Raw genomic sequence first — 26,224 nt, 5'->3', positions numbered from 1 at the left:
AGCCAATGGGGAGTTGCGATGCCTCCACTGCTAAAGTTTCTATTCAATTCTATCGTGTTGCATGTGTTCCAACCTTATTTGGCCAGAACGCCTCAAATTCAAGAAAGACAATTGCTGAGACGTTTTTGTCTCTTATGTTTAAATGTGGAAGGGCCGGGAGTCAAGCCTTTTATCTACCTGCAAGCAGCTCCTCTTCAAAAGAAAGCTGGTTGTCCTCGTCGTGCCTGATATGCGGAAACAAGTCCTTCAGAATTCTCCCGAGACAATGATTAGTCTTCGTCCCGTTCCTTAAACCAATGGCCGATAATGAAAGAAGCAAGCTCAGTCATCAGTGTTACCAAGTTGTTGCTTAAATAGGCAGGTTCTATCGTGCTTCTACAGTTGGACGAAAGGCCGTCTTGGCAGTTCTTGGCATACTAGCAGTAACAAGCAGTTGAATTAATACAGTGCAACCACACAACGCTAGCGCCAGTTGTGAAGCTTGTCTGCCATTCGACCAACACCAAGACTTATCCCACGTCTGCCGCCCAGCCCCTCAATAAGATCAAGTTGATCAACAGATCAATTTAAGCTTATCGGTCGAAGCCGGCGCCCGACCTTATTACGACGAGCAATGAGCATGTTTAATTCCCTCGACCTGATCGCTTCATGCAAGGAGGGAACTTCAGCCGGGCCTTCGGACGAATCCCCACACTAACCTGACTCTCGCTTGGCTATCAACACTACTTACTTGACCGCAGAACACAGAAGGTGGCAGATATCGAACCCCGCGGCTTCCACGGATGGTTTTTGAACGACCCCAACTCAACCTCAGCTGCAATTGAGTCTTGGTATCAGCCAGATGAGGAAGGCGTATGGAGGAATGGAAAGACAAGTCTCGGGCTCGTTTCCGGTTTCCTTCTATCACCTGATGCGCCTTTTTACTTTGGTAGTACTGTTGTCATTGGACTTCCTGTTAGGGCATCGTTCCAAGCCGATTCAGCTCGCTGCAACGGACCGGGCAACTTCTACAGCCCCGAGAATAGAAGCTCAACAACGACAAGATGACTTTCATCAAGAGAGACTGATCATGGAGTATATATAGCCAGTTCTCTCGCCATCAAGGTTCCCCTTCTTAGCTCGACATCCCTCTCACCGCTCCTATCCAAGTCGTTTGTTCGCTCCCCGGTCCCCGGCTCACTCTAGTCATCATGCACTTCAACCTTGCCCTCGTCGCGGCTCTTGCCGCCTCCGTCTCTGCCGCGGTGACGCCCGCCGTCAGATTCGGCTGTGCTACTGAGGAGCCTTCCGCCGAGCACTTCGAGATCTCCAAGAAGCTTGCTGAGGAGGAAGCCGCCAACAACGGTACTGTCAGCCTGGCAGCTCTGGCCACTATCACCGTCCCTACCTACTTCCACATCGTGGCCTCCTCCACCACTGTGGCCAATGGATACATCACCGTAAGCCTTCTTAGCTCTATAGCTCTCCATACCTAGATCCACCTTGAGCGTACTCGAAAGTGAATATTACTAGAAGAGTCACTTACACGTGATATGCGTGTAGGACAAGATGGTCACCGACCAGTTGGCCGTGATGAACTCCAACTTTGCCCCCCACGGCATCCAATTCAACCTCGTCGAGACGACCCGTACCATTAACTCCGCCTGGGCCGGCTATAGCAGCCAGACCGCCATGAAGACTGCTCTTCGCAAGGGTGACTATGGCAGTCTTAACCTGTACTTCCTGAAGAGTGTCGGTGGTGCTTTCGGAATCTGCACATTCCCCACCACCGCCTCCGCCGGCTCTTCTGCTTTCATCGCCGACGGTTGCACTATCCTGTCGTCGACTGTTCCCGGCGGAAGCGAGACCAACTTCAACCTCGGAAAGACTGCCACCCACGAGATTGGTCACTGGTTCGGTCTGTACCACACCTTCCAGGGCGGTTGCAACGGTGGAGACTCCGTTGCCGATACCCCTGCCCAGGCTAGCTCTTCTTCCGGATGCCCTACTGGCCGTGACTCTTGCCCCAGTATAGCCGGCCTTGACCCCATCCACAACTACATGGACTACTCCTACGAGTAAGTGATTCGCCGAAGGTGAAAACACCAGAGCTTCTTGCTGACTTGAGATCTTAACTAGCTCTTGCTACGAGGAGTTCACCGCTGGCCAGCAGACCCGCATGCTGAGCTTCTGGAACAACTACCGCGCCTAAGTTATTGGCTTTGGGGCACTTTATTGACTTTGGCACTGGCACGGTTCAACTACAATATGCAATATGTACATATAGCATTCCATAGTAAATAATTGTCTGAATCAAAAGTCATATACCAGAAAGAGTTTCAACTTCGTAATCCTTCAGCCAACTGCTACTCGCAAGCTGGTCACGTCTCGGTTAACACCTTCGGAGTGAGGTCAGGCTTCATGCGCCTCTCTAGATCACAAAATACGAATTGCGGAAGAATGCATGTGCTCTTGAATGCATTGCGACTTGATCATATGCTTGTTTTCAATCTTCTTTGAGACTCAACGTTTCAAAGCTTATTTAACCCACTGATAACTGTAATCTTGTCCCTGGTGTTCCAGTCTCAACCCTCCACTTGCCTTCAAATTCTTGCCTCGACCGTACCGTAATGGGGATCGGCTCAGCGGGAGAATGTAAAGCCACAAAGAGCCCTTCAATCTCGGGCATTCTCCACTCCCTCCCCGATGGACCTTCGCCCTTGAATTCCGGCGCAACCTCAACGTCGAGATTCAAGGTCATCAACGCAATTAGCGTCATGGTACCGGCAGTCGCAAGCCATCGTGCCGGACAGACGTGAGGTGCCAGGTCTCCTGGCGCGGCTACGCCTGGCGTTTTGGGCTTCTTCTTCATCTTGATGAATCGATAGGCGTCGAAGGAGGTAGCATCTGAGCCCCATGTTTCCTCATTGCGGAGGATGGGAATGCCGTTGATCTGGACATAGTTGCCGCTCTTGAGAAGCTGAGTCTTATCGTCTACTGTGATTGCCGTGTCGCGAAGAACTTCACGGATGTGTGCGTGGATGGTGTGCAGGCGCTGCGCCTCCTGAATTGAGGAGAGGAGAAGCGGACAGGCGGACTTGAGGACGGAAATGTCCATGCAGAACTCCCCGTTTTCATCTTTTTTGACGGCTTTGCGGACTTCTTCGCGGATTGCATCTACGAGCCACAGGCGCGAGAATACCTCAAAGACAGACCACCAGGTTGTTGGCACGTAGTTGGCCAGCATAGCGATATCGAAGCCAACGTTGATACGCCCAATATCACGCGGAGACACTCCATTCTCTACCATTACACGTGATCGGCCTTTGATAAGACCTGATGCCGTCTCCGTGCCCCCGAGACGAACGTATTCTTCGTATCGTAGACCGTTGCGTTCCCTCGCTTGCATTGCCTTTTTTGCAAATAGATCGGCAATGATGCCCCCAGGCAGAAGCAAGTGTGCCTTGTCAGCAAAGGTCCTGCATTTGTTAGCTTTTCGTCTCAATCCCAGTTTTCTCGCACGGAGTAGTTAAGAGTTGAAGGAAAGTAAGTACCAGAAGTCGGCTTCATGATCAGGGTTCTTGAAAGGATTCAAAGGACCGAACATCCCTTCCGGTGCCGACAGCCCGACGGTGTGCTTCACCCAGGCAAACAAATCGATCGGAATGCCTGTTTCGGGTGACTTGAGGGCATCTGCAGCCAGCTTGTCAACAATTTCAATTTTCACCTGAGTTGCAACAAGACTCATGTCATCAAGTTCAGGACCAGCTGCCAGTGTCGTGCGCTGGACTCGATCAAATTCTTTGGCCTCGGGGCCGCCTCCCAGGTGATCTTGCAAGTTAGTGGCCTTCTCATCGGCACCGCTAAAGTTGTGTGACGCCTTGGCTGTAAAGGGCGCAAAAGAGATTGTCCTAGCATTGCGTTGGATCGACGAGATGAACTTGCGTTCTGCGAAAATGTAGAATTTGAAGGAGAAGATGGGCGCAGAAAAGATGTTAGACTTGGCATCGGCTCTGTCGAATCATGTCAGCTACGAGGTCACCAAGTTGAATCAAGTAGATGGGGACTTGCCCAATTTTGGTAAAGTAGTGGCCAGAGCCATACTTGTTGAGACCGAGAAGATGGCCGATCAATGGTACGCGGGGCCTAATGTACTCTGGCTCTTGCGGATTTTTGGAGAGGAAGAAGAAAGACTCGAGCAGGTAGCAGCCGATAACAACAATCGCGAAGACCGTGCCAGCCAGCGCAGGGAGCTCCATTGTGCAGGAAGCTAGTATTGAAATCAGTGGCGAAGGAAGGAAACAGCATAAGAAAGCCGCTCGCCAGCCCACGATACCTGCCCATTGCTCCTTATCAGCCTTGCCGTTCCGACAATATTAATTTCTTATTAGGTTCTACTAAGGGAGCCTCTCTTTTATACAAATAAATAGAGGAGACTAATTTCTTTTCCGAAATTTGCCCAAGTTATTAAACAGGAACGTTAGGTGAAGACGGTAGCCTGTAATATAGTTTAGATTAATATAGACTATATCGGCATAGCGCCCGGCACGTCCTTTTGTTACCAGACGTTAAATACATCATCATCATCATCATCATCATCATCATCGTGCCAAAAATGGCTCTGCGCAGCATCGTGCCGAAAATCCTCCGTTGATGACGGAACAACCGCCCAGTGGGCTTAGTTTGCAGAGTTCATGATTGACTAAAACTGAAAGATAGGAATTTAAGCTCGTGAAGTCTAGCTATCACCTGCCTCTCTGCATGATCTTCAACCAGAAATCATGCGTTATCCAAAATCCTGCACTCCACAATCTCATTGGCTTTTCAGGCTTTGCAATGGCAAAATCATACCTACGGAGAAGCTACAGTTGAACACGTCAGCAATAGCTTTAACGGAACGGAAAAAAACAAGAGCTTACCTCAACAAAGATCTTGTTCAACTCCATCAACGCAATGTTCCTGCCCATACAGTAAAACTTGCCATACCCAAAAACCATGTCGGTAGTTGAAATCATCGCCTTGTATCTTTCTTCGTCATCGGACATTGCTGCCTCTATCCACCTCTCTGGTCTGAATAGATGTGCATCTGGTCCGAAGATGTCTTTCGATCGGCCGATGCTGCACACATTCTCTCCCAGCTGCGTCCCAGGGGGCAACCGATATCCGTGAATGACATCCCCTTCTGACGGGACTTGCTTGCTGACGATGCCGGTCGATGGTGGGTATAGACGGAGGCCCTCGCGTATCACGGCTTGAAGATACGGCATAAACCTAGCCTCGTAATCTTTGATCGGAGAACTGATCATCTTCTTGGAGACGGCGGTATCAATCTCGGCTCGGAGGGCCGTAAAGGCTTGCGGATTTGATAGAAGCGACAGAAGCGTCATGCGGATTGCCGTTGCTGTGGTGTCAGAACCAGCAATACTATGAAAAAAGTCAACTTTTGAACCGATCAAGACCCTCGGTGAAGAAGGCCCTCTGACACTCACGTTTCAACGTAGACTTCCTGTGCCAGCTCTTCCCTCGTTAGACCAGCATTGATAAATGACTGGATCATGTCTCGGCCGGGCTTCGTGTCAGGAGCCAGCCGTCCATCAACAAAGGTTTTAGCAAACCTGACCCATGGACGTTAGCCATCTCACCTACTCGCTTGATCGGAATGCTCAATATTCACTCACCCCATAAGCGCCCCGAACCCAGCAGAGTCCCCTGACTTTGGCAATCCTAGATTCAGAGGCCAACTGTGCATAAGCGTTGCCAACCACGGCACGTTTCCCATCGTAATCATGACCGGAAAGAAGGCGTCTTTCGTGGCAACGTATTGATACAGGTCTCGGTCTTCTTTAAGGAAGCCGTACGGCGTGCCAAAACCGAGATCGCTGATGACATCCAACGCAAAATAGGTCGACTTGCTGGCCATGTCCATGGGTCTGAAGTCCTTTGCGGTCGAGATGTACTTGCGATCGATGAGGTCAACAAACGCAGCAACATTCTTATCTATACCGGCTTCAAATCCTCCGTTCTCCAAGCCCAAATACTGCGCTTTTGGTCAGCAAAGAGATTCAGGCCCATTTTGGGTAGGGATGAGCTTACACCAGGTCCCATTTTGCTCTTCAAATACTTGCGCTTCTCCTCGTCGCGCATCGAGAACAAATGGTCCTCACCTGGGGTGGTTCGTCCGACCGCATACCACTCACCCTTGATGTACTTACTGCGAGTACCGGAGATCTTTTTGAGCGTGTCGCCGTCGCTGAACATGACAGTATTGGGCCCAATACGAACCAAGGGGCCTGTACTCTTCATTAGCCTTTTCGCCATACGGCACCCACGGTATGAAGAGTGACGATGTGATCTCACCGTATTTCTCATGCAGTTCCATGTAATATTCATGAACGGATCCATTCAGCGCAGCTCGCGCCATCGAGAACCCAGTGATTCCATGCCAGAACGGCCCAGGGACATGAGACAGCCGATACCAAGAGTAGAATTCCTTCACAAGCAATCCGAAGACGGCGGCGGCGGCGATGACCATAACGACAGCCATCTTTTCAGTCGAAATATCCTCAAAATGACTAATTGATTGGAGGTATGTTGTAGATGATGAAGGGTCAAAGAGAGGTTCTCTGGCACAACAGAGAACGGCGGAGGGGTTGGAGTCTCAGCTGCTAGTTGGGTGCTACCGTAGTGCCATGTGCCAGCCATGCGGACGCCGCTTTCGGTGCAACCCCACGTCTCCAAAGCTTCAGGTCATCACATTTCGCTTCTGAGCCGCTCAAGTGACATCTCATTTGAGACGCCTCGCTGACTAAAATGAGACGTTCGACAGGACCACGAGACCTACCCGCCAGCCCAGGCTAAAAGAGGGAAAGCTGAACGAGATAAGACGGGATTTCTTATACTTGAAAACCGCCAGAAGAACCTCTACTCAACATCAACTGACACTTCTCAATGTGCACGCTTATCAGTTCTTCAGCCACTTTTGGAATTCTTGCGAGACTGTATGCATGAGGTCTGTTTGGTTAAGTTGAGTTATCTCTTTAGGATAGCTAAGACTTGAGTCCTAATTCACCCAACAACCTGCAATTACTACACTAGATGCTTCGGTATCACCGCATCAAAGACTGTTATCGACATGGTCTAGAAAGTCGCATTCAAAAGAAGTTCACCGTATCACCACCAGAATAAGGCATTATGAGTTTTCAATCGAGGTTTATTGCAGTTATAGTCAAGCTACCGCCAACGCGCCCCTTTGGCCCAGCAACCCGAAAATTCCATACCAATCTCTCGATGCACACCGATATATAATCGCCGTCCCCGCTCAGGCATTTCATCCTGATGATTTCGCACACGACCTCGACCTCGACCCGGAGGTCGCCAATCTTGGTCTCTTGTTTGCGCGCGAGCCTAGTATAGGCCAACGAGGATGTCACCTCTGACCCGAGCCGTGAGGTGAACTTCGGCCTCAAGGTCAAGCTTGATACCGACCATGAGGCCGGCGTCCTTGAGCTTGCCGTTGTCGTCAACGGGACCCTTGAGGAGGTTTCCTGCCGGAGCTTTCGTGTCAGTATTCTCTGTGGCTTCTTGACAAGAGGGTAGGGTAGTGGAGGCGGCGCCTTACCGATGGGTCCGTTGGCGGGGCCGGAGAGACCGGGCATGGGGAGAGAGTTACCGAAGCCGCTGTTCTGGTTGTTGGTGTTGTTGTTGTTGTTGATGGACTTGTTGTTGTTAGTGTTGCTGAGGGAGTTGTTAGGGTAGCTGCTGTTGCTCGTGCTGGAGCTGAGGGGGTTGCTGGAGCTGGTGGAAGTGGTAGACGGGTTAGAGGTGGTGGTGGTAGTCGGGGGAACCGAGCTCTTGGTTCTAAGGGGGAGGAAAATTCAATTGGTCGTGGGTTCAGACCTGTTGGGTGTGTTGGTTATACTTACGGGGAAGACATGGTTGCGGTGGTGGTTGATCGAGGACGTGGAGGGGGTAGAGGCGGGGTGGAAGGACGAGGAGATGAAGGTCGAGGAGACGACGGGCGAGAAGACTGCGAGAGCGAAGACGGCGGACGGGGGGAGGCCGGACGATTAGGAGAGGACGGTCGTGAAGAAGACGGTGATCCCAAACTTCGGACGTGGATGAACTTGAGCGATGGTCTCTGGCGAAGCTCAGGCTTTTCAGGCGGTGGCTGTTGATCCGGCGGAATCTTGTCGAGAGACTGCTCGGAAGGAGATCTTTTGCGAGAGTGCCTTGAGGCCGAGTTGTTATGAGACTGAGGAATCTTGGTGCTGCCGAGGAAGAAGACGGCCATGACAGCCGGGCATCTGCGTCCTCTTTTATGCTCTGCTCGACGGCCATGAAGTGAGACATTGTCGCACAAGACTAATATGAAGATTGGAGAACATCGTCCGATTTTCCTTTCGTCCGGACGTCGCCGTGGTACTCTGCTGCAGTGCTATTACTGTATTACTGTCGCCGCCGCCAGGGGATTATCGACAAGGATGCCATGGGAACTTGGCTGTGGAGATTTCTGAAGTGGAGAGACAGCTCATTGCCTCTCTGCCCGACGGGATGTTTCCCGCGCAGCTCCCAACAAAAGAAAGCACAACTATGCTTTCGGGGGTGATGCCTGCTGATCGGTGAGCTCTTCACTCAAGGTATCAAGAGAGGCTCGAACGGAATACATCGGGAGTAAAATTCTGCCAGACACTGGCATAGATCCATCCCCCGTTGGGCTGCAGTGTCCCCCTTTTCCCACCTGCCGGAAACACAACAGAGACATCTCCAACCCGCCCAACTTGAGGGCAAAATGGTCGCCCAATTCATCGTCGCCTTCTCGGCGGTCTTCGGCATGGCGGAAGCTATCCGACACACGCAACAGTCAGCCCGGAGAAAAGAGCATCGCAGCCGGAAAAATAACCTCATTATCCGATGCCGCAAGTCAACATGTCACTCCCCAGATATCCACGGCAAGCACGTAGTCCTCTCGGGAGACAAGGTATCTTCAGATCCAAGTCATTCAGCCCCCTCCCTTGGAGTTCCAACCTTTGCTAATGAAGCTACTCTTTCCTTTCCTAGCTGTTTGTCGACACCGGGACTGATCCCGACTCGGCGTTCGGACATCAGTTTGCGGGCTACTTCCTGCCGTACCCAGACAGCCAATACGCCGGCCTGGTCTCAACTATTTGCGACGAGCCGCCCATCATGAACTGGATCTACGTGGACCGGGACACGTACGAAGTTAAATTCGGGACCCGGCCGTATGCCCAGAACAATTACACGGGTCCGTTCGACTGCACCAGGCAAGACAAGCGACTCACCTTTGCGAGCTGGGAAGGGTTCTGCGTGGTCAAAACGGGGAACTTCTGGGCTCTCTACTTTGACGTCGAGCAGGATGGGCTCAAGTCAAAGCTTCCGGAAGGCGTGACTGCACTCGAGGTGGATATTTTGCGCGTTGAGGTGCCTGTCAAGCCGGTCAAGCCTGAGGAACAGGAGCAGGCCGAGGGTAAAGAATCCGGCCAAGAGGGCAAAGAGAATGGTAGCAGTGACGGCAACAACGACAGTAATGAAAGCAATACCAGCCTACAAGCAGGAGCAAATGAGGTGGAGCTGGAGTCTCCCGAGGTTGACTGATGTGTGGAGATACCAGTGGGGAAGGGCAGCAAGGGAAGGCATTTCATGGCTTCGAGGAGAAAGCTGTCGTCCAGAAATAAAACAGCCAATGTGCTCAGGGCAGCTTCATGAATGGGAAAACAATTCCATGCCTTTAATCCCAGCTATTGCCTTGCCGAGTCTGCAAAGTGGTGGCCTATCGGACGACTCCCGCCTTCGATTCGCAAGGATTCATGTATCACATCTTTCCATGATAGAGAAAAATACGGCTTCCAATGGCGAAGGGGGAAGTCCCAGCCGCCCTAACCCCGGATTCCATATACCTCTCTCAAGTCTTGCCCCATCGATGTCCACTCAGACTTGCAGTTGCCCATCCTCCTACGACCAGATCAGCGCATCCTCCGTCAAGACTTTTACGACCTGGGTGAGGTCCGCGGATGAACAGGGGTCATGCAGATCTCCCGCTGCCAGTCGTCGCTCGACTCCATAACCCGCGAGCTGAAGTCGGGACGAAACAGACCCTGCGGCCAGGCCTCATCCTGGTACCGATCATGGAGCCGTCATCGTAAATCTGAGCTTCGAATTCCGACTTTTGCCTATACGACGCGTACATGTAAGCTCGTCTCCATATTTGACCTTACAGATACTTCAAACATAGCATTGCGAAAACTTCTTCTCCCTCATCTTGCCGAGAGGATACCCCGCCCTATTGTCAGTTGTCCCTGAGACACTAATGGCACCAGCCCTGCTGCATGGCGTGACTTTGAAGGTTTGTGTCCACCTTTTCCCGGTTCCGCTGCGAGGCGGCCGACGGCTGAGGCTCGAGAAAAAGCAATGCCGCGGCGCTAAGTCCTTACAATGGGGGCCCGCATTGTGATATCGCGCCAGTTGACCGGAATTTGATTTCGCTGTGAAGTCACGCCACATTTGAGGTTGATTTATTTGAAGGTTGATTTATTTGAGGTTGATATATTTTCCATTTCTCACACATTGGCGGTCAAGTTCAACTTGGGTTTTACTCATCGACTCATTCGTTTGTATTTGCAGTTCGGTGACCACTTTCTTTTGCTCCCGTTCCTCATAATCCGTGCGAGATCACAAGTCTTTGACCGGTTGCTTGATGATCTGATTCTGACAAATTGAACTCTCGAAGAACCCTGAAGCGATGTCCTCGCAAAACTCAGCAAATCAACAACGGCAAGGCAAGCCTGGTGCGTTGGCAGATACCCCACCCAGATCGCTACCCCACACCCAGCCTCATCCCACGCTGGCTGACGGGATCAACCTCGCGCATGCCGGGACCTTACGGCGTTGGAAGTTCGTGAGAAGTATTCCGGGTGGAGACAAGACTCACACTCAAGAGTCAAGAGAAGGAGAGAAAGCGGGGTGAGACCTCGACCCGGCCCGGTCCAATGTTTCCAAGACTGAGACCGGACTGTGGTCTTTGCATTTTACAGAGGCATAGGAGTGGAGCTGCCGCAGTGCCAAGAGATGCTATTATTACTGTTGTGCGACTGAACACCACTCGAAAGAGTGTGACGAGCTCAGCAAACTCCCTTTGCAAATTCTCAATGCCTTCACAACGGCCTGTCGTGGGAGATGCAGTGAGGTAGCAGAAGCCAGAGTCTACATGTACCCGGCGCTCAATCTCCTCCATAATATCCTCCGTGCCGTCCTCCACAAACTTTGAGCTGGCTCCTCCCGGTCCTCAAGCCCGGCGCCGCCGAGACGCCCCGAGATCCACTTTCTCGGGATGTTGTGCAGAAAGTCCAAATCGATTTTCTAGCGCTCGTTACCTCGCATCCCGGGGACCATCGTGACTATGCATCCACTTGCAACGTGCGTGAAGCCGTGACAGCTTCAACCCTGCCAGTGAAGCCTTTTGGTGCCAACACCGCCGTGAATGCTCCACCTACTTATTCAATGTTGCGTCGTCGTGGAGGTAGAGAGTTCCGGGGCCCGGCGGGGTCAGACTTCTGAAATATCCACATCGGAGCCCGGCGAGGTCCAGCCACACGACAAACTTCTAAATAGCAAAGCAAGGCCCAGCCTTGTCTAGATCTCTCGCTTCCCGCCTTGCTGCCTCGCTGGCCTCGCCGTCTCAGCCGAGTGACGACTCGCGAGGCCGTGAGAAATAATAGAGTACTTTCGTTGGGCCGACATCACCCGAGGAAGAGGAGGTGGAAGGGCCCGCAATTTGATCCTGCAGCCTGCCGCAGTGGCCTGATTCCCCAAGGCTTCGTGGCCCTTGGCATATGGTCCATCCTGGTTATGTCTCGAGCTTCGAGCTCGAGGGTCTGCCAAGGCTTCGTAAATACCATCTCAAGAATGATTGGCATTGGATTTTATCCGGTAGGCGGCCAGGTGAGACACGAATGTGCTGCAGTACTTGCCTTGCCGATGCAAAGTCATCATCCTGTCTTCACATCTTTGAGGGGCCATTGAAGAATTATGTGATCATTCTCGGAATGTTCCTAGACCCCCTTGAATCTCCCTTCCTTACTGGCTCACTTCCAAGTTCTGCTGGTTACATTTGTCAAAGATCCATTCGAACTTGTCTGGGCATCGAGGGTGCCAACTGCACAAGGCGGGCTCACTCATCCTCCTGCCAAAGGGGCGGGACCGTCGTCGATCACTCTCGGGAGATTTAACTTTCCCACATGAGCATGATCTGATCTTGGGTAGGTACCTTAGACACTGGCTCCCTATTGGCCCTCCGACTTCGGGAGTTGATGACGAGACCAAAGGTGCATATTCTCGTCAATTTCCAATGTTTCAATGGCGCACCTGCAGCTCGGATAAGTGTCGATCAAACAAGATCATCTCTTGCGGCAAGGAATTCGGCAGTGACAACTCTCTTAAGGTAGCATGAAGTTAGCCTCCTTGGCGAGAGAACGTGAACTGCATCTTGATTGGGTGGCCATCCAGGTTACCTTCGCCGCATAATATGTCGACCTTGACATGTCCTTCGCCGAGATTTCAAAGGCAGTTCATCCTGTTAAGTACCGGTAGTGTAGCAGTTAAGAGTGTATAAAACGGACTCAGGGCACTCTGAAGTAAGACTATCAGGCTACTAGTAGGTATCAATATTATATTTTAGGAAAAGGCTGCATTCGTTTGCCGTGCAGCACGGAGACCGTAGTCCTCTATAAGTAATTACATAAGAATAGACATTATCCCTCGCTCAATCATGATTTATGTCGACTTGAAGGAAACCGTCGCGTTGGACTTTTGCAACTTTTCGAGCTCATCCTTGAGGATGTACAAGCTCAACCTCACACCGGCACCGCAGTACTCGGTGCTGTTGCCGGGACACGTGAACGAGCAATCCTTGGCCGTCACGTTGGCAGCGGGCGCTGTATCACTTCCGCCACCAATGTTGAGGGCGTCGCCACACCAGCACTCGCGACCGTATTCGACGCCGGCGTAGTTCTTGTCGTAGCAGGCGCTCAGACACATGTTGATGGTCATGTTGTCGCGGTTGATGATCTGTGCGGGAAGGAGACGGCCAACTTCCGGCTCGGAGAAGCAGCCGTAGTAGGTGAAGTTTTCGTTGCCAGTGGAGATGACTGGGCCAGTTGGGGTGGCGGTGGCGGAGGAAGAGGTTGACGTCTTGGTTGACGATGTGGAAGTGGAAAGAACTGAGGAGGTGGTCGGGACCGATGAAGTAGCCGGTGCTGTGGTGTTGGAGAGCACAGTTGCTGAGGCCGATGAAGTGGCCGATGTGACGGATGAGGTGGTGGCCTGCTCCAAAGCAGGCGTGAAGGTTGTGTTCAGAGCTGATGTAGCCGGGAAGCTGGTGGTGGCAAGAGTGGATGAGGTGGTTGAAGCCTCAGCAGTCGCCGGAAGGGACGAGTTGCTTGCTGAAAGAGTGGGTGCTATAGCCTCGGCCGTCACTCTAGCACTGGAGATGGTAGAGTTTGACGGAGTGAAGGAGGCAGTTGTGCTGATGGTGCTGTTAGACGCTTGCTTGGCCAGAGGAGTTTCGGTCGAGGTGGTGGTCGCAGTCCCGTTGGACGGAGCTGCCAAGGAGGCAAACGCGGCGGTGGTTGTAGTAGCCTCAGTCGATGTGGTCGCGGCCACCGGCGAGTACATGTAAACTTGGAGTCGGTCACCGGCACCACAGAATTGTGTGCTGTCACCGGCGCAGGGGAAAGAGCAATCCTTCTGGTTCGCTGCGAGAGCGCTGCCAGTGCCGAATTCATCACCGCACCAGCACTCCCGTCCGTACTCTGTACCAAAGTACTTGAGGCCCTCACAGAAACCGCCGCAGGACTCAAGAGTCATTGAATCGTTGGCGTACGTCCGAGAAGAGAGCGCACGGACGCCAGTTCCCTCGGTATAGCAACCTTGGAAGAGCCAGTCGCCGACCCTTTCGTTGGCCGGAGGCGCAGTCGAGGTCGGGGCGGCTGATGTGGTCGTGGTAGCGCCAGTCGGGACTGCGTTCGTGGGTTCAGGCAAGGTGCCGTCGAGCTTGTACAGGTTGAGCCTGGAAGGACCACCGCAGTACTCGGTGCTGTTGTCTGCGCAAGCCATGCTGCACTCGGTGGCAGCGGCGGGGACCGAGGCAGCGGCCAGTGTGTTTCCGCACCAACACTGTCTTGTTGTTAGTGGAAATGTTCTCGAAGTCTTTCATGTCAAAGATTTATCACTAACCTCTCCTCCGTACTCCAAGCCGACGTAGGTATACTTGCTAGCGGCACAAGCCTCGATACACAGAGCGACAGTCTTCTCGGTTGTCGCGACTAGGTTAGGTAGGGCGCGCGTGTCGGCAGGCTCGGTGTAGCAACCCTCGCTCACGTATTGACCGACACCAGGGTTCACCTCAGGGCCCGAAGGATTCGGGTTTGGCGTGGGAGTTGTCGTGTTGCCGTCCCATTGAACCGAGTCAGCAAAGACCGAGATGTAAGCTCCGCCCTCGTTGGCTCCAAATCCGTTACCACCGCAGATCTGGTTGAGGTCGCCGCCGCAGTCAAAGTTGCAGTTGCGCTCGTCGACCTTCTCCGTAGGAATGTTGGGGCCGCCCCAACATTCAGTGTGATACTGCGTACCGCAGAAGACGACTCCCTTCTCAGCGCAAGCAGCGATACACTTGCCGTTAGTGCTCGTAGCATCACCGTACAACTGGTTTGCGAGTTGGCGGCCCGGGTTGTTCTCCTTGTAGCAGCCAATGTAGCGGTACTTGCCCTGACCATTGCCGAGCAAAGGCGGTGCTTGCTCGGAAACAGCAGTGCACTCAAAAGTGAAGAAATGCTTCTCGAAGTTGGGGTCGTTGGTGTTCATGGTCCAAGGCGCCGTGCCACTGTACGAGTCGGTGTTCCATTGAGCCTTGGGAACAGTGCACACCAGGGTGGCAGTCGCGCTCTCGCCAGGAGCCAGAACAGTTCCCTCGGCAAGATCGACCTGATTGGCGGCTTGGATGATACCGGCAATGCCAAAAGGCGGCTTGGAAACGGTGAGAGAGAGCTTGACGCCACCCTCGGCAGCGGCGTTGGTGACACGGAACTTCAAAGCCCGGGAAGTGTTCTCAGTGACGTTGCCGAAGGTGAAGTTCTTGGTCGCGTCATACTCTACCCATCCAGTGCCATCAGGCGTCTGGAATTCGACGAGAGCCACGGGGGCAGGGCCTGCAGAACCAGCAATGGTGAACGCCTTGGTTCCGCCATCGGAGACAACCTGAAGATACGCGCCGAAGGTGCCGCTGACAGAAGAGTCGAAAGCGATGCGAACGGTAATGGCACTGTTGGCAGGAATCGTGGCCGGAACGTTGGCGAGGGTGAACTTTCCGACAGTAAGAGTAGCAGTCGCTCTATCCCAGCTGGTAAAGGGACCTTGTGCACTGCTGGTGGAGAACTGGACGTCGGTGATGGAAAGCGCCGAGTTACCCTGGTTGGACAAGATCACGCTCTCTTCTGTTCCACCCGCTTGACCGGCGATGACGCCCTGGAAAGTGATGGTCGGGGGAGTGATGGACAGCAAAGGGCCCGCGCTCTCGCCGGTACCAGTGAGTCTGATATGGGTACCTTGGCTGTAGCCCTCGGCAGTATTGGTTGTGTTGACAACGATGTCGGAAGATACGAGGCCAACGGTGGTAGGCTTGAAGGATGCGCCGATTGTGAATGTCTGACCGGCAGCCAGAGTGAGAGGAAGTGTGGGAAGCCCAGAGAGGGTAAAGTCTCCAGTCTCATCTAGGCCGACGTCCGAAAGGGTAACACCGATCACGGCCGTGCAAGTGATGGTGCGCGGGTCGCTCGTGGATCCGACATCGACGACGCCGAATTCGTTCGTAGCAGTGCAGTTGATTGGTGTCGTGACCGGCGAGCCGAAAGCGTACAAGTAGCCTTGGGTAGTGCCTTGATACATGATGCCATCACCAAAGACGGCTCTGGTGAACTTGGTGCTGCCCGGAACACTGAAGGATTTGATCATGTTCAAGTAGCCATCCTTGGGGACGGCTTCGAAGATCTTGAGCTGGGAGCCCTGTACATCCAGCGTCCAGAGAAGACCGGTGCCAGCTTGGCCGTTGAGGGTAGTGACAGTGCCGTGACTCACACCGAGGATGTAGGCGTTGTTCTGAGGGCTGTCGGCAACCTTGGTGAAAGAGGGGACTCCGGCCTCGCAGGAGAACTTGAAGACGTGGGTGGGGTATTGAATGACTGTTCTAGGTTAGAGACGTTCGAATACACGAACGTCATGAGAGATCGAAGGGAGCTGTTGCTTACCATTGATGTAGATGTAACCACCTTCGCCGGGGTACACACCAGCACCGGCGTACACAGAGTTCTCGTTCTGGTACACCTGGATCACGTTATCAAGGCCATTGGCACCGTTGCGGTAGCCACCCAAGTCGTCCAAGTTGAGCCAGTAAGTCTTGCCACTCTTTCCAGTGACCACACCAATGCGCTTGACGTCGCCACAGGAGAATGTGCTGGGCAAGATCTGCAGGGGGCTCGTTCCCAAGTCCTTGTCGGCACCGTCCAGAGCCTGCTTCTCCCATGGCATAAAGAAATCGACCAGACTCAAACTTCCATCAGCGTTGATTGTCATGTGAACAGCGGCCTCTTCCAGAGATGTCGGGGGTGTGCGGCCGTTGACGGGAATGGTGCTTAGCTGGGAGGCGTATCCGTTGCCAGTAGCGTAGAACAAGGAACCTGCATCGTCGGAAGCAAGACCGCCGCCGGACATCCAGACACCACCGCCACTGGTATCGACGGGAACACCGTCACCTTCAGTAGCAAAGCGCTCGACATTGGCACCACTGGTCTTGTCGAATCCCATGATCCAACCTGTGAAGTTGTACTGAACACAGTGAGAAGCGAAACCAGCGTAAATGTAGTTGCCTGAGTGCAGCAGTGCAGGTCGCTGATGGTGGATACCGCCGTTGAAAGAGCGAATAGGGTTGTTTCTGGCTACGGTGCCTTCGAGGTTGACGGGGAAGTTGGGTTTTTCGCTGAGGTCATTGACATCCAGGGCATGAAGATAGTAACGGCCGGCAGGTTTTCCTTGAGCAACGCCGGTCAAGGACTGGTCGACGTACGTCTTGAGAGTGAGGTAGAGGGTGTTGGTCGATGCATCGATGACACCAGTGGACGTGACTCCGACATGAGGCTGGATATCAACGCAGCCGTCCAAGTCGGCGGTCAAGAAGGGAATGGCGAGGTTGCGAGAAGCGATGATGCCACCCGTCTTTGCATTAATTTTGTAGACATTATTTTGTGTAGTCGCAACGTAGACGTATTGCGTACTGTCGCCGTCAGGCGTATAAACGAGTGGCTGAGAAAAGATCTGCTCTGCGACGCCGCCATAGTTGCCGGGAAGAAGCGTGCGGAAGAGCTGACCGAACTGGGAGCTCCCCACGACGGACGGGTCCATATTGTGGTTTCTTTATGAGATGTTGTCGCGTTAGGTCTGTCTTCTTGGTTCCGCAGGACTGATTGCGTTTCCCCCACCCAGCGAATCGCTGTCAAAGCCGATCGACACCGGGGAGGAAAGGATGGAGATACGGGGTTCAAGGAAATGAATCGTGAACTTACGTCTGGTACCCGGCTCTCGAATTGTCGCCTCCCCAGGTGATGGTGTCTGTTGAGGCCAGGCCATTGGCAAGGCCAGCAAGGGCCGTCACCACCCACGTCTTGAAAGCCATGATGAGTGGCTTGTGATCTTCACTGGCGAGATGGCCGGGTGAAGCTGTGGCGGTTTGGCTCTAAACGAAGGAAGCACAAACTGGCGTGAGGGGAGGATGGGAAAAAGCAGAATCTCCATCGGCCTGGAGGGGAAGACGAGAGGGCGGCTCTCGATATTATCTCTAAATTGGATCTTTGGCTCTCGAGCGCGTCCGGCACCAAAGCTGCTGACTGCTGCGCCGACGGGCGACGAGAAGCGTGAGACCCATGCAGGGCCGACCCATGGATGATTGGCGTGGCATCAGCAAGCCCACCCATGATGCATCGCATCCCGGCCCGTTCTCGAAAGCTAGCGGACAGACCTAACGTCCTAAACCACCCCGGACGGTCGGTCGATGGGGACGGAAGCACGGATCTGACCAGTGAGCCGGCGTCTTGTCACCAGGCCGCAGGAGCTGGGCAGGCTAGATAGGTCTGGGATGCAGTATGCGGCAAGGTATGCGCAGGCGAGGCCGGGGATGGAGGGGATGTGCCAGTCGTGGACCAAGTTCGAGGCTGGCCTCGAGCCATATTATCATTGGCTTGGCCCTGTGCCAATCAATGCCTTTGCCATTGGAGTTCGCCGTGCAGCTTGAGAGTATCCGTATACTCCGTAGGTGCCCAGAGAGAGTGATAGAGCACAGAGTATCTGTACAAAGTCTTGATCTGTGAGATCTGAGCTGCCACCCTGTCATTCGTGAGAGGCGACGAAAGGCGAGCAGCCCCCCCCCCCCTGACAATCGCACGGAAAGCCTAAAAGGTACCCAGAACTTAGAAGTGTTGACCAACTTGACACGACCCTGTCTGCCCGTGGAAGGGAGACAGTCCAGCCTCAGCACTAGAAGGCGACACGAAGGACGTGCTTGCTGCGATGCAACGACCACGGCTGTCGGCTTCGCTGGCGTTGGCTGGTGCCGCGAGCGATGCCGCGGTGCGATGCTGCAGTGACATGGTGGTATCTTTTATTGGGGATCGGCGGATGTATGCGGGCTGCCAACGCCACGGCGTCCGGTGTTTTGGGGCAACACTACACTATTCCAGGCCAGGCCAGGCCAAGGGCTGGAGCTCGAGAAGGTTCGGATGATTTTTGCTCAATTTTTTGCTGGCTTTAGCGCAGAGGTCCCTGGTAAGCCTGGCTTGAAGCAACGGCTTGAGAGGGCGGACGGACAAGGAAGACTCGGCAGTGGCCTGAGCGATACACGATGGGAGGCTTGGAGGCGTCTGACGGCGCCTGGCGAGACGGATGGGAGTGTTGGTGCCGGAATGATTCAGGTCGTGTGTGGGCGAAGAAATGCATCTTGTTTGACGACTTTCCTGAAAGAGAAAGAGGCAGCTGGTGGTTGTGGAGAGCAGCGACTGCCCAGTGCCTGCCTGATGGGCCCAGGTACGTACCCAAGATACGGTTAAAATGAGGCACCGTGGGCCGTCTCCACCCCGCGAAGTACCTAAAGACGTACCTCCAGGGCTTTGCCCCACAACGCCACCTGCGCGCTGCCAGAGTGGCTCGGTTTAATCGCCGAAGACCCGACCTGCCCCACGCCGCCCCACCGTATGTTTTTTTGCTGGAGTTGGCCCTCCTCTCTCTGAATCCCTCCTGTCTTCCCTGCCATTGTCTTCCAGGTTCCTCGTCCCTGTTGTTCATCATCAGTCTGACAGTCCCCGAATCTCCAATATCCACCGTCATCGCGCAAAAGTGGTTCGTATCATGGTCCGAGGTGTCCTTGTCTTTTGGCTTACCTTGCTCAGGTCCAACGTATCTCCAGGTATCTGAGGGAGTCGACCTTTGTCACCGTTTGCTTGTCTATGCCAGCACCCGAATGATCCTCCATTCTCGCTGCAGGGACCCGTGTGAAGAAGACCCCAAAGACTGGTAGCGAAACACCGCCTCATCGAACAAAGCAGATAACAATGTCCCATCCAGCCTGAATCACCAACGGTTTGCCAAGGACATCGGACACCTACCTACACACACTACGAACACTCTACGCATATCTTCCCAAGAATCAAGACATGATGCCATGCCACCGGCTGCGCGTCTTACAGCATGAAGCAGGCTGCTGCTGCACAACTGTATTGCAGCCAATCCCCAATGGCCAAGGCCTGAACGCTGGAAATAGCACTCTTCAAGTAACCTAGCCCGCAGCTGCCCCTAATCTCCCTCAAGCCTAGCGCCGCAGACACGCGAGTCTGGCAGAGACAGGTCCAACTTGCAAAGACGATTCTCGACGTGCAAAATTCCTGTTCCTGACTTGTCTTGTCCTGGATCTCGTCAGTGTCTGATGTCAGTTTCTTTTCCAGTGGACTGATTGATGACTTGAGCGCCATCTTTCAGACTAACGACACATGAAGAGCCCAGTGCCCCATTCGTTTCAGGCTGGCAAAGAAACACCAAACAATGCACTAACAAAATAGTACAGGTACCAACGCCAAACGAAGGAATCCAGGAACAGATCGGACCTGAAGATGCCGCTACTCGTTAGCCAGACGCCACTTATGCATTCTGGCTCTCTGAGAAACAGAAACGGTCCATCCTCTGGATTCACCAGGCCGTCGCTCACGATAGACATACTGATAAACCGACAACATACAGACAGATACATGGCTAGCGCTTCTCGTATTCCATCCCATCGCCGAGACGTCATCTCTCCTTACCTGTACCGTGTACGGTGTCCCTGGCTGTCGTATTCTTGCTTTTGTTCGCCCTATCTGCAATTAGTTCCCACTATCTTTCGTCAATCTCTCACTATTCCCCATTTCCGGTCTCAGTTTGCGTATTCCTTGGCCCCCTGATTTGCGGTGCGTCCAGCGTTGTCGCGCCTGTTTCCTCGTCGCCATCACCTTTTTAGTTCCCAACCTTTCTTCTGCGGCCGAGAGTCGCATTTGTCTTGACTCTTGTCTCATTGGTCCCCTATTATCCGTAATGTCTAAGGGTAACTATCCTTTTTCTGTCTTTCCCCCTTTGACTTTCCTCCGGCCGGGCATCTTCCGCCCGGACAATATCCAGCATCGCCAAGCGCTTGTCAAGCCTGACTTGCAGGAGACCATTGATTCCGTGCCTGGGGACTGCAGCCTGTCACCAGAAAAGACCTCACCGAGCGACCAATCTCGGTCAGCAAGACGGACGAAACCTGGTGTTCAAAGTTTGCCCGTTTTTCCAAGACTTGCTACCCAAGATGGATGCACCCATTGGAGGATGTTGATCTTTCTCTCATCAGGCCACACAATCTCACGAAACTCATCTCCCTCATGCACTCCCTTTCTCGACCGCCGTAGCAGGCTCAGCTGCTCCCCTACATCGCCTAAATCCAACACCACCCCGGCCCTCCGTCCTTCCCAAAATCGACAAGCACCAACAAACATCGGCACACCCGCATCACGGGCCGGACGGCACGGCGCCCGGCAGAGATGAAGCGAAAAGCCACCCAACACCACCCTACTCGCACTTCTACCTTATGGACAAGAGCCCATTCGAACGCCTCATCGCTACTCTCACCGTGTGGCGTCAGGACACTGACCAGTGACGCCCCAACCCTTGCTTCTTATTGACTCGCGACGTATTTTCGCTCAGACGCTGAGGTGCTTGTCTACCCTTAGCGTTTCTGACTTTCTTCTTTTCGTCTATTTTCCTATCATTGGTGCTTTCGTCCCAAGGGGACGGATGAACCGGCAGAATTGCTAGCTAGGCTAGCTGAACAGCTGATATTTTGGGGACGTGATCAGATGAAAGCCAGAGACAAGCGACGACAGCTTCACACGCGTCCTTTTGGTCCCTGCGTTCGTGGCTGTCTTGCACGTTGCCTGTGCACCTGTCTGTCTCCCTGATGCCGCGAGCTCTAGATATGACAAGGTGGATTTTGATTTTCCTGAATAGGCCAGTGCCGATTCAATCAGCCGACTTTTGCCGTACGACGGCGTATGCTGCAGACTGCTGCAGATTGCAGGCACCTTCACAGTCTGACCATGCGGTCAGCACGACGACCCTTGGAGGTTGGAACCTGCTTATCAGAGCGTCTCACTGCCAAGTGCCTGGACCGAGTGGCGATTCTGGCGAGTGAGCAGCAGATAGGCAGTTGAGCTCCGGTTGTCTGGTGGCTGGCCGTCTTTCTGACCGCCTTGGTTTGACTATCAGAGAGAAAGGGTGTATCTCGCGGTTCATGTTTACATGAAAGACCTGTCAGAACTCATGGGCCGATCGTACGTCTGACTTCTCCCCTTGCATCCCATCACGATGAACTGGCGGGTGAGTCATCGCGATGCGCCCGGCGCATAGTCCTCTGAAAGAAATTGCTGGACAAGGTATTGCGCGTCGCCTCTCGGTGCTGCCGCAACGCCCACGTATCGTAGTGTTCCTCCCCCATCTTCTCCAGCATCGGCAAGAACCGGCCTTCTAAATCCTTACGTCCACTATCAATGGCTCCTCTTCGGTAAGTGACGAGGGCGTATTATGGTAAAAGAAGAGAGGCGAAAATCGGTCCGGACGTAACAAAGGATGGCGAGGCGGCCCCTCTATACGCCAGTAGCAGCGCAGAAGCCCGTCCTCTTGCGGCTTGCCGAGGTTCAAGTTCCCGAATCGCGTCAGGACTTGATCCTCGTCGACGAGGCTTGGTATGATCTCTCGGCGGTTGAATGGCGCGAGGAGCAATTCCGGGACGCCGACGCGGTTCCATTGCCCCCCGAACGGAAAGGCGTCCCAGTACATGGTCAGGATGCGCTGCCTTGCCAGTGCGTAGATCTTGTCCCAGTCTTTGAACTGGGTGTCGAGGGTTCCTATGGTGGTGAGGGAGCCAAGGAAGCGCGCCACGTCGTTGGCTTTTGCCCAGTGGCAGAGGAACGGCGCGTGCCACTGCTGCCAGAAATTTTTGTCGTCGACGACGGGTTCGACTCCTCGGCTCTGGGGGCATGTTAGTCAATCACAGACTTGTGTATGCATGTTGTCGGGTCCATCTAGCTCGGTGGGAATGTGGAACTGAGTAGGAGAAGACTCGTGAACCATTGGAGCTTGAGAATTTTGACACGCTGGAGGAATAACATACTTGATACCCAATCACCATGAATAGAAATCCGCTCGTATGTCTAGGGACATGATTCGGTGAATACCACGGCGCATCAACAGGAAACCACGGTCCCCGAAACTCAACAAACACTTTATTAATCTTCACCGCGGCTCGGAGCTCCTCAAATACGGGGTTATCCATATGATTCACGTGAATATACCGCGGCGCAGGAAACCCCGCGTGCGTATCGGTATGAGAAGCGGCGATGGTGATCCACTGGTCCTTGCGACATGTCGCCGTGATGCGAATGGTGAGGCAGGGGATCTCGCCCGCGGGAAGCTGATACCGCGCAAGAATGGGGGGTTCTGGCGCACTTGTGAGGATTGTGGGCTCAAGGATCCGGAAAGACCCACCGTGTATAGCTGCAAGTGCTGGCCTATGCCTATCCATGGAGCGGAACATGAGCGTGTGGAGGCTGAAATTGAATTGGTGAGTGATGAGGGGCTTCATCCAGTGGAAGTAAACTTGTGAAGACTTTCGTGCTAAAGATATGTGTAGAACGACTTCATCGGCAACGACCATGACAAGTTGATTTGCTTCGGCGTCAGGGAGGAGCGCTACTGGGGAAATTGCACCAATAACTTTCCTTGGAACAACTAGACGGCTACGATAGCAGCTAGGAATACAGTGATTCAGTGAATCAAGACTCGTAAGCATGAAAAACCTTCGCAATTATCTTCCAACCCCCATCAATCTTGATCAACGTGTGAAAATCCGTATACGCCGGTCCGTCGGGGGTATTCTCCATATCAACCTTGACGACGGCGGTCGTGGGCGTGATGCCAATGACGTCGCACCGGGTCCTGAGGGACGCGCTCGTTCCGTAGGTGTCGAAGAATGCGTGAAGATTGGTGTACGAGCCCAGCGAGAGGGTGCCGTCAGCCGGGGCCCAGCCGGTCATTGACGCCTCCTTGTGGAATGCCAGGTCGAGGAGGGCTCGGTCTGCTTTTGCGATGCTGTCGACGTAGTGTTGGACTGTCTTTATGACATGGTCGTATTCTGACGTTGGAATGGTTTTGATGTTCTTGGACATTTTGAAAAACAAGGTCTGGTTTTTTGAGGCTTGAGGACTTGGGTGTTGCAAAAGGCCACAGGCTTACTGAGGCATTTGAAAATTGGTACAAGATGTTTAGTTTTTGACCCGACTCTAGGTCTAGCGCTCTATTAAATACGTGCCTTTCGCATGGAAAGCTAACACTCGATGAGAAATCATGTCCACCTAGATAGCCACACTTGCTTTCAAATCAAGGTCCGTGGACTAGTACATATTCTCCTCGTACCAAGGAAACCACCATGGGCACCAACATGAAAATCCGCGGAGGGCCGAAGACCTCACAATACTCCACATACCGTGCCCGGAGTGGAGCAGCTGCCAACCATCTGGTCATTGTCCCCGCCGAAAGTTTGCCAGAACGAGTGGGAGATACATATCAATCACCTTCACGGCGCGCTCGAATATTCTGTCTTGGCGTCGACACCGAGCTGGAAGTTACAGGCAGAAAAGAGTTTATGTAAGTTCGATGCCGTCTGCTCAAAGAAAGAGGTTTTTGTATAATTTGGGAGGACTCGGAAACAGTGAATCATAAAGAACATCAAGAGACCGGGAAGCTAAGTCAACCTACCCACTTTTCGCCATCCCCCCCTTTTCGCCACCCCAAAAATGCCTCCCAGCCTCCTCATTATGATCCTACCCCCATTGTTCAAACAACCACAACAATTGCAATTTTCGTCCAAACACACTCTGTTTTGGCACACTTATTTATCGATATGTAATGGTCTCGTATACCGAATTTGAAGTGCGGCTGTTACGGCCAGCTAGTCGTAGTGAGGTATGTTTGCAGAAGTTGAGGCTGCGGAACTACTAAACAGTATCGTAGGCGTGGATAGCTTTAGGGAAACTTATGTCTATCCCATGGAGTGCGGATGGACAGCACTTTCGCCAAGACCACGAAATACCCACCATTACCCCGCATTTAAAGGGGTACATGACGATACGTCACTCATCCCTATGCTCTTTTGCCTATTTTCATCACTATTATTACCATTTTGGTTGATGCTGTGATGTCTTTTGGTTATTCTGATACCTCTATTACATCTAATGCTTCTATTACTTCTATACCTAGCTATATAGTAGTTGAGGTCCACCCAGAAGACCTTACTGCTGCCTATCCCATCGAGTGCTGCAAGGCGACAGTACATTGAGATGCGGGGGAGCAGCCAATCGGGCCACTTCGGGCCCCTTTTTCCAACCAACCAACGTAATTGATAATAGATACTTCCAATTACTAGAGATTCTGCGTATGAAATCGGTACCAGCAATCTTCTGAGTTACAGAGAGCTACATCGCACTCGAGGCAGCCCATCCTCGTGTACTTCCCAGGGATACCGGGCTCAACCTCCGGAGGCTCGCGGGGCCGAACAGTGGCATTATCACATTGCTCCGGCGTACAGTCGGCAGTGCAGGCGGCGGCGAGGTCCTCGGGCAGCAGGGCAAAGATACACGACTTCGCCGAGCCCGTGGAACGGCCAGATCCGTCAGAATCGTCAGAATCCATTAATTGAGTATTGGTAATGATGGATTTGGTAGATGTACCGGAGTGGAAATCATAGGGGCAACTCAAGCAGTGGATGTACCAGATGCGGTGCGGGGTAAAAGGGGGCCCGTTATGTGGAGCCAATGTACTGTCGCCTTGCAGCACTCGATGGGATAATACAGACTATACGCCCGAGCGCTGTAACGCAGCTATCCCATCGAGTGCGGAATGGCGACAATACATTCGCCCCATAATATGGACCCTCTTTTTCCCCTCACCACACCTGGTACATCCACCCGCGTCACATACCGCTATGTTTTTCAATGTGGTACTTCCACCCAAACCAACATTGTCAAGAATGCTGCGATGGATTCTGACGATAGTGTCGCCTCTGGAGCTTCCACGGGCTCCGCGAAGTCGTGTATCTTTGTAATACTGCCCGAAGACCTCGCTGCCGCCTGCACTACCGACTGTACGCCGGAACGATGTGATAATGCCCTCGTTCTCTTCCTCACAACGGTCTTCCGAGAGACATCCGACGTTGTTCGTAACCGTCGCCGGCCCGCTGGAGATACTGCTGCTAAAAAGGCAGCACGGGAGGTCTTCGGTCCTGACGTACGTAAGGACCTCCGGATCCCTCTCGCGATCGATGAGTACAACCACCGTATAAACGGCGTCGATACGAGTGATCAAATGCGGTCCTATTACGACTTTAGTAGACCAGTGAGGCAGGGCAGTTGGCAAGCAATTGCCTGGAACTTTCTCCTCGAAGTCATCATTATCAACACGTTCCTTTTACAGTACTGGGGAAGTCCCGAGTGGCCTCGGGTTGAGAACCAGTACGAATAGCGTAGACTACTATCTGCCCAGCTAATCCAGAGGTTTGGACCATTAGCAGAAGGTC

At 53.1% G+C, this 26,224-nt stretch overlaps 9 protein-coding genes across 9 annotated transcripts; 3 read left to right on the top strand and 6 right to left on the bottom strand.

Moving 5' to 3' along the window:
- Window positions 1-571: 571 nt before the first annotated feature.
- On the top strand, window positions 572-1,111 carry BDP81DRAFT_425824 (uncharacterized protein). The gene has a single exon (XM_060590250.1). The coding sequence runs from the start codon at window positions 842-844 to the stop codon at window positions 1,082-1,084; it is 243 nt and encodes an 80-aa protein (XP_060446361.1). The 5' UTR covers window positions 572-841; the 3' UTR covers window positions 1,085-1,111.
- Window positions 1,112-1,190: 79 nt separating this feature from the next.
- BDP81DRAFT_317232 (extracellular metalloprotease) lies at window positions 1,191-2,191 on the top strand (the record flags this gene model as incomplete). The annotated part of the gene is made up of 3 exons (XM_060584238.1): window positions 1,191-1,439; window positions 1,543-2,057; window positions 2,119-2,191. The coding sequence occupies 3 exons, from the start codon at window positions 1,191-1,193 to the stop codon at window positions 2,189-2,191; spliced, it is 837 nt and encodes a 278-aa protein (XP_060446360.1).
- Window positions 2,192-2,462: 271 nt separating this feature from the next.
- On the bottom strand, window positions 2,463-4,238 carry BDP81DRAFT_517436 (cytochrome P450; the record flags this gene model as incomplete). Its single annotated transcript, XM_060595909.1, has 3 exons — window positions 2,463-3,458; window positions 3,534-3,992; window positions 4,051-4,238. The coding sequence occupies 3 exons, from the start codon at window positions 4,236-4,238 to the stop codon at window positions 2,522-2,524; spliced, it is 1,584 nt and encodes a 527-aa protein (XP_060446359.1). The 3' UTR covers window positions 2,463-2,521.
- Window positions 4,239-4,724: 486 nt separating this feature from the next.
- Window positions 4,725-6,511, bottom strand: BDP81DRAFT_317262 (cytochrome P450; the record flags this gene model as incomplete). Its single annotated transcript, XM_060584244.1, has 6 exons — window positions 4,725-4,841; window positions 4,899-5,403; window positions 5,469-5,594; window positions 5,658-6,016; window positions 6,073-6,269; window positions 6,337-6,511. 6 exons carry the CDS (start codon window positions 6,509-6,511, stop codon window positions 4,725-4,727), a joined length of 1,479 nt encoding a protein of 492 aa, XP_060446358.1.
- An 872-nt stretch (window positions 6,512-7,383) lies between these two features.
- Window positions 7,384-8,269, bottom strand: BDP81DRAFT_448868 (uncharacterized protein; the record flags this gene model as incomplete). The annotated part of the gene is made up of 3 exons (XM_060592340.1): window positions 7,384-7,523; window positions 7,598-7,836; window positions 7,902-8,269. The coding sequence occupies 3 exons, from the start codon at window positions 8,267-8,269 to the stop codon at window positions 7,384-7,386; spliced, it is 747 nt and encodes a 248-aa protein (XP_060446357.1).
- A 279-nt stretch (window positions 8,270-8,548) lies between these two features.
- BDP81DRAFT_213371 (uncharacterized protein) lies at window positions 8,549-9,905 on the top strand. The gene is made up of 2 exons (XM_060582679.1): window positions 8,549-8,956; window positions 9,037-9,905. Exons 1-2 carry the CDS (start codon window positions 8,768-8,770, stop codon window positions 9,589-9,591), a joined length of 744 nt encoding a protein of 247 aa, XP_060446356.1. The 5' UTR covers window positions 8,549-8,767; the 3' UTR covers window positions 9,592-9,905.
- An 8,859-nt stretch (window positions 9,906-18,764) lies between these two features.
- BDP81DRAFT_448865 (uncharacterized protein) lies at window positions 18,765-20,057 on the bottom strand (the record flags this gene model as incomplete). Its single annotated transcript, XM_060592339.1, has 4 exons — window positions 18,765-19,103; window positions 19,190-19,363; window positions 19,470-19,599; window positions 19,774-20,057. The coding sequence occupies 4 exons, from the start codon at window positions 20,055-20,057 to the stop codon at window positions 18,765-18,767; spliced, it is 927 nt and encodes a 308-aa protein (XP_060446355.1).
- Window positions 20,058-21,953: 1,896 nt separating this feature from the next.
- Window positions 21,954-23,819, bottom strand: BDP81DRAFT_517425 (uncharacterized protein). The gene is made up of 2 exons (XM_060595908.1): window positions 22,766-23,819; window positions 21,954-22,623 (listed from the first exon to the last, which is right to left on the bottom strand). Exons 1-2 carry the CDS (start codon window positions 23,441-23,443, stop codon window positions 22,120-22,122), a joined length of 1,182 nt encoding a protein of 393 aa, XP_060446353.1. The 5' UTR covers window positions 23,444-23,819; the 3' UTR covers window positions 21,954-22,119.
- Window positions 23,427-23,819, bottom strand: BDP81DRAFT_316969 (uncharacterized protein; the record flags this gene model as incomplete). Its single annotated transcript, XM_060584212.1, has 1 exon — window positions 23,427-23,819. The coding sequence occupies one exon, from the start codon at window positions 23,817-23,819 to the stop codon at window positions 23,427-23,429; it is 393 nt and encodes a 130-aa protein (XP_060446354.1).
- Window positions 23,820-26,224: the final 2,405 nt, after the last annotated feature.

The sequence above is a fragment of the Colletotrichum phormii genome (assembly GCF_030913505.1).
Source record: "Colletotrichum phormii strain CBS 102054 chromosome Unknown BDP81scaffold_8, whole genome shotgun sequence".
In the NCBI taxonomy this organism is placed as follows: domain Eukaryota; kingdom Fungi; phylum Ascomycota; class Sordariomycetes; order Glomerellales; family Glomerellaceae; genus Colletotrichum; species Colletotrichum phormii.
Note: the sequence above shows the minus strand (reverse complement) of the source record. Positions and strands in the feature narration are given on the sequence as shown.